We start from the raw sequence: 8,672 nt of genomic DNA, 5'->3' as shown, positions 1-8,672 counted from the left end.
GAGGATCCCGATAGGATTCTTGAGCCAGTGAAGAACCGAAGCCCAACGCCAAGCAAGCTTCGCCACCCACGGGGTGAAGGCAGCTGCGCGCGCAGCCCTCTCCCGCGCGAAGCGGCTGGAGTGTTCAGAGGGCACCGCGAGAGGAACAGGCACAGGCGAAGACAGCCCCTTCCTTTTCCTCATAGAACCATTATTTTCTGCAACGAAATCTTTCTTTCTGTTTTATTTAGTTGCGATTATCTTGGGTCAAATAGGCACTCCCTTCCAAGCAGGATTCAGACATCCCTACCCTCATCTTCCCCGCGCACCCCTCCTCTCGTCTTAGCACCTGTCTCAGCCAACCCTTGCTAAGCCGCGTTCCTTACGTCACGAGTTTCTAGGCAGATTAGGAAGCTCTTCTCAGCAGGAGCGTCCTCGCGCGCCCCCGCCTGGCGCGACCAAACGGTCTTGAGAACAAACGGTCTTGGCGCGACCTAACGGTCTTGGTGCGAGGCTGTCCCTGAGAGCGTCTCAAGCGAAGCCGGCGAATCGGTGGGCCCGCGGAGCGACCCGATGAGCGGCGGGAGCAGCGAGGAGCGGCCCTCAGTGAGGATTTAGATTTTATTTTGTTTGCTTGGGTTCATGCCGGTGTCTCCTCCCGGATTTTTTTGTGAAATTTATAGAGATCTGGCCTCATGGCGAGCTTCGCCTCCTCACACGGTAGTGGGCTGGAAACCGTAAGGGTCGCTCATTGATTGTCTCTTTTCCACATATTTTAAAAAATGTTTTAAATACCATCCCCCTTTAAAAGCCGTCATGGCCTGCGGGGCTGAGAGCGCGAGAGCCACATGTGGACACACTGGAGAGGAAACTCCTCTGAGCAAGAACGGGCCGTCTCAGGCCCTGTATCGAATGGCGGGCACAGGTCCTCACACAGTATTTGCCAATATCCTGTTGTAAATATCCTGTCTAGTCTGTTCGTTCACTGGGTCAGAGCTGCTGAACTCCTACGACCGTTCTGGGTGCTTGGGATCCACCAGTGAAAAAAACTAAGGGCCCTGCCCTCGTGAGGCCTGCCATCCAGGGAAGGAGGGAGGCCGCCATCTTAACAGGCCTAAGCGGTAGGTGAGAGTGTTAGGTGCTGCGGGAACGGAAAGCAGTGTCCCCGGTTACGGGGCGTGCTGTGGTGTGGCGGGGCACTGCGGTTGAGAAGAGGGTGGTGGCGGCGGCCCTGATTGCAGAGAGACGTTGAACGGGGTGAGGGAGGAGGCCCATTCCAGTCCGAGAGCGCATGCGTGAGAGCGCGGGAAGGCTGGAACACGACTCGGGCGTGTACAAGAGATTTCGAGGAACCCTGGAATGTAAATGGGCGGTGAGAATCCTAAACTGGGACAGGAAGCCAAAAAGCAATCCAACTGCATCCCAGTGTCTGCCGCCCTCCCCTCGCTGCCCACCCCTCTCCCTGGCTGGAGGACAAGTCTAGAAATGTAGAGTTTAACCCTTTAGTTGGGGATGTGATCTACAGATGAAGCAAAAGGAAGTTCAGAGATTTTAAAAGTATTTTCCCTTAGGGATGCCGCTATCTTTCTTCTCAGAAAAGGAATATAAAATTTCATGGTTTAGTACCTGCTCATAACATGCCACTTGAAAATAAGGAGGAAATATTGGCGCTGTGGGAACATTGGGGGTTTGTGTTAGTATATGAGTATGAAATAAAAAGGGACGCCCCTCTGCCATTTTCTTATATCTTTGTATGTGGCATGGACATATACTGGTGACAGCCACAAGGGAAAACCAACTAGCTTGGCTTATAGTGGTCAGAGTTGGGAAATCTATTTTTAGCTAAGGCTCTAGGAGCAGAACATAGTCTGTGAGATTAATTCATAAGATTGGGCTTTGCAGAGAAAGGTAACATCAGCAAGCTAAGGGCAGATGAATAAAATAGAAGAAGCTTTTTGATTAACCTCTGTTGGGAATTGTTTGTGACAGTGGCCCCATCAAAGCACAGATAATACGGACTCATCAAATATATAGGAGCAGTGAAGTACTAAGAACGTTGCCCAGCAGTTACCATGCCTGGGTTTGAATTCTGGCTCCACCTCTTAATTAGCTGTGTGATTTGGGATAAGTTACCTCACTTCTTTTAGCCTCCATCTGATCTGTAAAAGAGCGGGGAGGAATTATTAAAGTAAAGCACTCAGTCCAGTGCTTGGAACTTAGTATTTATTTACTAAATGTTAAAATTATTAGATAAGATGTGGTTGAGAAAGTGTCTACAGATCATTAGGGAGTGCCTAGCTTGGAGTAGGTGTTATGAAGAGAGCACTTTATCTCAAGAAATTCAAAAGTTAATTGGGATTCCATAATGTATGAGTTAATGTGACTGACATTAAAAAATAATTCAGCTGAATAATGTTATGCATGCCCTTGAAACAGCAGGCAGGCCTTTTTCCTGTGCCTTTCTCTTGCCACTTTCAAAATAACATTTGATATAAACAATTGATATTTTCCAAATCTTATATAAAATGTGGAAAGAAAGACTTAAAACACTGCTATTTCTTTTTCTCCAGCTGTTGGCCTTTCTCATAAGGATGGAAATGCTACTGTTTGGTGTCTGGACCCTGCTGGCTTTGATCTCTTCCCCAGGTGAAGCTATTTGCAAAAGTTCCTTTAGCCAGGGCACAAGGTGGCTGGTCAATGAGGAAGAGGATAGGAAGTCCTGAATGGGGCAACACCCTAGTATTTCACACATCTGGACCCTCGGGAGAGATTCCTATTCTTTGGATCACTAGGATGCAGAATCTAGGAGTCTCTGGTTATATTGGAATAACCCAGATTAAGGGACAGGATACTAGACCACCAGCAAGAAGTCTCCATAAGAAATGTTACTTCTTGGCTTGGCTCCCTGCTGCCCAGGGCTGTCCTATTTTTCTTCTCTTGAAAATATTTTCACTTCTTTGTTGCCACCCTTTGTGTCATGAAGAGCCACAGTAGGACTTTGATAGGACAGAGCCCATAGCTCAGGTGTGAAGAGTGAGTTCTCTGAATGGCAAGAAAGGAACTGGAGCCTCAGTGGGTAACATTGCTACAAGAGGGTCTCTTCTCAGAGGGGACTGGTATTTGGGAGATGAAGTAGATGGTGGACTTGGCATAGCCAAAGGGGACTGTATCAAAGCTTTCATGAGACCGTGCTCCTCACCTACATCAGGCATCTAAAATTTACCCGAGACAGATGTCTCTCTCACTGTACATGAGATTTCCCAAACAGACTAAGCATTCAAAAACATCCGTTGCCTTAGCACCAAAGCAAAATGGAAGTCTCACTTTAAGAAGAGGTGAAAGGTCCATGGAAAATGAGTGACCCTGGGGTTCATCCTGGGAGCTTCCAAGATTTCTGGAAGTCTAGGAAGAGAATGATTTCCCGGGCAGAATTTCTAGTGGCGCTCTGGTTTCCACAGTGACACTAATGAGGAAATCAGATCCCGAGGAACGTGATGAGTGGAGGGATTGGTGGTGGACTCAGGATTCTAACTTGTTCATTAAGGGTCTTTTTCTTGGCTTGTCCCCTGTACCTCTTCATTCAGGGTATGTTTCTATTCTCTCTAACTAGATAAGTAGGCTCTGTATTTTGTTTGGATCTTGTGATCCTCACCAGAGTCTTTGGCATGTATGGTTGGTCATTTCAGGGGCCACAGAAGGGCTATTTGAGGTCTCTGTTCAGCCGGAACAGGCCCTGGTAAAGTTTGGACAATCCCTAATGGTCAACTGCAGCACTACCTGTCCAGACCCAGGACCCAGTGGAGTTGAGACCTCTCTGAAGAAAACCCAGGTGGGCAAAGGGCCTCAGTGGAAGGAGTTTCTCCTGGAAGGCGTCACAGAGAGTGCCATCGTGCAGTGCTTCTTCTCTTGCGCAGGGATCCAAAAGGACGCAAGCCTGGGCATCGCCATGTATCGTGAGTGGGGCTGAGGGCAGGGGAGGAAGAGAGGCATGGGGGAATGTGACTGTGCCTTATTTAGAGGGAAACTAGAGATTTCTTTTAGGGTTAGGGGAGAGAGTTAGGGCCCTTAATAAAGATTTCCATCATACTGTGGGAATTCTAGAGCCAATTACTTCTATTTCCATTTGGTGTAGACTTTTAAATTAGGAGCATACTACGGAGGGCATCCAGACATCTGTCCTTTAGAATACGTTCACATACAGGAGGCATATGCTAATAATGCTCACTTATAAATGGTCAAAAAAGTATAAAATTAAAGCTGAATTATTTGCCACAAATTCTTAAAATAAATAGGGATTGGAGAAAGGAGGGTCTCTGTGGGCTGGGGTAGTTGGAGAAGTCTTCCTGGAAGAGGAGGCTCCTGAGCTTCATTCCTGCAGAATGGTTAGGATTTGAAGTGATAGGGATGGGTGAGAGGGTCTTTCAAGTGGGCAGACAGCATTGGCAAAGATATGGCTCTTAGAACAAGTGCGATCCCTGTGGGGTAAGAGTGTGGTTAACTTGGTATAGTTTTTGTGTGATTCTCAGCAGCCCCTCAGAAGCTGCTCACACCTCTGAAGCACTCTGGCTAGAGGTAAAAGCTCCCCAAAATGGGAGCAACCATCAAAGCAAGGCCCCTCTTCTCAGCAGTCATATTTCTTGCTTATGGCTTTAGCCACCTTTGATGGGCAGAAGAAGAGCCAGAGGCTAACTTGTCCCATCTGACATTGATGGTCAGATGGTTTAAGGGTAGCAGTCACCTTCTATCATGGGCTCCCTGTCCTATACTATTTCCTTCTGGAAAGGTGAGTAGCCTTCTCTCATCAAACCCACGTTTTGTCTTAAAGAGCCACCAAAGCAGGTGATCCTGGAGCTGCAGCCTGCATGGGTGGCCTCAGATGAAGTCTTTACAGTGAAGTGCCATGCGCCCAAGGTAGCACCCCTGGAGAACCTCACCCTTACCCTTCTTCAGGGTAACAAAGAACTATACAGAAAGAACATCGGGAGCTTGGCTGTGGCCTCCCGGAGAGCTGAGGTCACCATCAACATCAAAGCGCAAAGGGAGGATCACAGCTGCAACTTCTCCTGCCACGCAGAACTGGACCTACGTTCACATGGTGGCAGGCTCTTTCACTCCAGCTCCGCCAGCAGGGTGCTCCGGATTTTTGGTGAGTAGGCGCTCAGGTGTGGAAGGAATCCTGAGGCTCATTTTCCTCACCTTACTGTGGCCTTTAGGACTAAGTTCTCACAGCACTTAGGGTGTGGGTGTGAGGGTAATTGAGCTTCACCTCTTCTTGGACTTTAAGTTCACCCTGGGGGACAGAGACCTTTTTGCCCTACTTTCTTCTAACATTGTGGGCTCTTACATGACATGATTTATTATGGTTTTTTTCCCCTTCTTTCCTTTTCCTCATTTCTTGGCAGAATTCTCTCAGCGCCCCCAAATCTGGATCTCTCCACTTCTGGAGGTCGGGACAGCAGAAACCGTGAGCTGTGAGCTGGCTAGGGTGTTCCCAGCCAAAGAGGTGATATTCCACATGTTCTTGGGAGACCAGGAGCTGAGCCCCTTCCTCTCCTGGGAGGGAGACACTGTGTGGGCCAACGCCACTGTTCGGGCCAGGGAGACTGGCGATCAGGAGGTGTCCTGCCATGTATCTCTGGGTCCGATGGAACAGAAAACAAGAGAGCTGGTGCACGTCTATAGTAAGTTACCAGGCTCTTTCCTTTCCTTCCCCTGAGGGTCTTCTGCCACTGAAAACTTCCACAGTAAAGCCTTGGGGGTTTTCTGATAAGTGCAGGCAGGTAGGAGACCTGTGTTGAGACTAGTTTTATTTAACCTTCACCCTGTTGCCTTAGGCCAGCCTACACAGAGTGATTGTGAATGCTTGGACCTGTTTCTAGGGACAATCACTGAAGGTGAGGGGGAAGTCTGTAAGATGAAAAGACTTCTTGCTCTCCGTGCAGCAGAGACAAAGCCAGATGTGGGCATGTCGCATTTGTTGTAGGAAAAGCTCCCAAATTCCCAAACCACTTTGCGGCTCCTGCCATTCTGCACGGAGCAGTAATGGTCTCCATAGTCTTCCCCCTGTTGTCTGCCTACCCAAGGGATGCCACCAGTAGCAGGAGCGCCAAAGCAGCTGCCAGTTTTGAGAAGGATGTTTGGTTGTCTTTTCTTTTCTTATAGGCTTCCCACCACCAATCCTGGAGGCAGAAAAATTAACACTGGTAGGGACAGACATGAATGTGACCTGTTCAGGGCACGTGTTAACATCACCCAGCCCTACTCTTCGGCTTCAGGGAGCCCCAGACCTCCCTGCCCCTGGGGAGCCTGCCTGGCTTTTACTGACCACCACGGAGGAAGACGACGGCCGGAATTTCTCCTGTGAGGCCTCTTTGGAGGTTCAGGGTCAGCAGTTGATCAAAACCACTACAGCCCAGCTCCGTGTCTTATGTGAGTACAGGCCCGGTCCTTCTTCTCAAAGCAAGGCTCACTATTGTCCTGTTTCCAGAGATCCTTGCCAGCAGCTTCATTATTAGAGTTGCCATATTTTTTTCTCTTTAAAAAAAAAAAAAAATCAAAAGAAAAAAGTTAAAGCGCTCCAAGCTTACCTTACCCCCAGCAAATGAGTGGGAGAAATGTGAGGGAAATTGGGCACAGAAGAGAGGAAATGGGTTAGTGATCAGGTGGCATTAGTTGTGGGCCAGTTGGCTGAGAACATAGGAAGTGATAGCTGGAGTTTATTCTGAGAAAGGAAATTTCCACATAAAAGTTTGTATTTTGAAAAATGGAGAAGTTCTCATCTCCGGGCTCACCACTACCCATGTTCTCACTGACTGAGAAGCAAGGGCCCCAGGGCCGCCTTTGGCGGAGCACTCCACCCCACTGAGTCAGTGTCTGTGAAAATGCCCTGTGCTGCGCCTCAGACTCCTTGCCCTTAGGGACAGGAGGAAATAAGAGTGGCTAAAAGCAGGAAGTTGATGATCTGCCCTTGGGTGGAGGGGACACAGCATTTGGATTAGGGGAGGGAGAGGTGAGGATGACCAAGAAGGAAGGAAGGTGCACAATGAGCTCTGTTCCCTTGGGATTTCTTTTTTCCAGATGGGCCACGGTTGGAGGAATCTGGTTGCCCTAGCAACCAGACATGGATGGAAGGGATGGAACAGACGCTCACCTGTGTCCCGAAGGGAAACCCAATGCCGTCGTTGGTGTGTACCTGGAATGGAGTGATCTTCGACCTTGAAGTACCGCAGAAGGCAACCCAGAACCAGACTGGGACGTACTACTGCACAGCCACTAACCAGCTGGGCTCTGTCAGCAAAGACATCTCTCTCCTTGTTCAAGGTGACTGTGGGTCCCCTGCTGCCAGGCCCAAGATGGAAATGGCCCAGGGTGTGGGGATTCTTATCCAAATACGTGAAGAAGAAAGATTTCACTGGGCTGGGGAGGGTGAGACCGAGAAGTGGGCTTGGTGGGCTGGGACAGGGTGATTCTCTTGCCATTGAACCTTTCCAATTCTGTGTCTTCTGTGCTTGGGCAGGACTGGCTGAAGACATGAGATTCACCTACGTGATCACCATTCTCGCCCTCGTAGGGAGTGTAACGCTCATAGCAGTGTATTTGGACTACCTGCGCTTCGAGATACAGAGGGAAGCCAGTTTGCAGTCAAGTAGAAATGTGCATTGCAAATAATTGTTAAATAGAAACAGCTCTTTGGTTGAAGGTGACCTCTACTGCTGGGGTTTTCTAAGGGAGGAAGGGGGTAGAGGAGAAAGGAAGAGACATCCTCTGTGTTATGAAGTCCCGTAAAATGTGTTATTGGCCCCATGTCCCTTGTATCCAGTCCATCCATATGCTGCACTCCTCTGAGTTCGCTGTAGTCTCCAGGAAGTTCTCAGTGGGGCTGCTGCTTCGGACTGTGTGCTCAATCATTCCACTCCGATTCAGAAAAGAAGGTTCTGTCTGTGCCTTGTTGTCCCCATTACCACTCCCCTTTGCTCCCAAATATCATACTGAAGAGATAGAAATGTTGCAGAAATGCAACTCATTTCTTATGGTTTCCTCATAACTAAGTGGAAACCAATTTCTTAGTGCAGGGACAGAACTTTGAAGGGAGTAAGTACCAAACAGAGGAGTAGAAATCAGAACCCTATTCCTGCCTATGCACTCCCTGGCTTCTCTAACCTGGGATTCCGGAATGTCAGCTCCCGACCCAAGCTTGTTAGACTTCAGCTCACTAACCATCTGGTGTTCCTTGGAGGAGAATAAAAATCCTAAGACGTTCCATGTGGGGTTTTACCTAGCCCAGAGTTTTGTCCCTGCTGTGGAAGTTAAGAGTTCTTCCATGAAATTGGCCTCATAGATTAAGGGTGCCAAACATTTCTGAATTCCTTTTCAGAATCCATTATAAAGTAATCATCTGTGAGTTCACATTTAACATATATATATAATTATTATTATTATTATTTTTACTTATTCAGGCTCTTAGGTAGAGTTTCAATGTTTATGCCCCCTTTCCATAAATAAATATGTATTTTCATATGTTTGCAAACTATTTCCTTTAAGTTTTAGGAGGGCTCCTCCTGTGACAATGTTTACCATGTGATTTTATGATTCAGCTTCCTTCTTGGTTCTTTGGGAAGAGAAAACTTCAGGAACCATAAAACCAGATCTTTCCTCCCAAATCAGTCACATGTGGGTCACTGAAATGTTGGAGC

General features: G+C 48.0%; 1 protein-coding gene across 1 annotated transcript; it reads left to right on the top strand.

Annotated features, from left to right (window-relative positions):
• Positions 1-552: 552 nt before the first annotated feature.
• On the top strand, positions 553-8,371 carry LOC149998793 (intercellular adhesion molecule 5-like). Its single transcript, XM_090292157.1, has 8 exons — positions 553-585; positions 2,550-2,625; positions 3,666-3,932; positions 4,805-5,125; positions 5,382-5,660; positions 6,142-6,408; positions 7,057-7,299; positions 7,496-8,371. The coding sequence occupies exons 1-8, from the start codon at positions 553-555 to the stop codon at positions 7,645-7,647; spliced, it is 1,638 nt and encodes a 545-aa protein (XP_090148283.1). The 3' UTR covers positions 7,648-8,371.
• The last annotated feature ends 301 nt before the right edge of the window (positions 8,372-8,672 follow it).

The sequence above is a fragment of the Furipterus horrens genome, unplaced genomic scaffold, assembly GCF_987537825.1.
Source record: "Furipterus horrens unplaced genomic scaffold, mFurHor1.1.pri manual_scaffold_11, whole genome shotgun sequence".
NCBI classification, from domain to species: domain Eukaryota; kingdom Metazoa; phylum Chordata; class Mammalia; order Chiroptera; family Furipteridae; genus Furipterus; species Furipterus horrens.
Note: the sequence above shows the minus strand (reverse complement) of the source record. Positions and strands in the feature narration are given on the sequence as shown.

Coding starts and splice junctions, on each gene's coding strand:
- LOC149998793 (XM_090292157.1), top strand. CDS start 553: ATGAGCGGCGGGAGCAGCGAGGAGCGGCCCTCA. Junction 2,626..3,665: donor GGCTTTGATCTCTTCCCCAG/GTGAAGCTATTT, acceptor TGGTCATTTCAG/GGGCCACAGAAGGGCTATTT. Junction 5,126..5,381: donor CAGGGTGCTCCGGATTTTTG/GTGAGTAGGCGC, acceptor ATTTCTTGGCAG/AATTCTCTCAGCGCCCCCAA.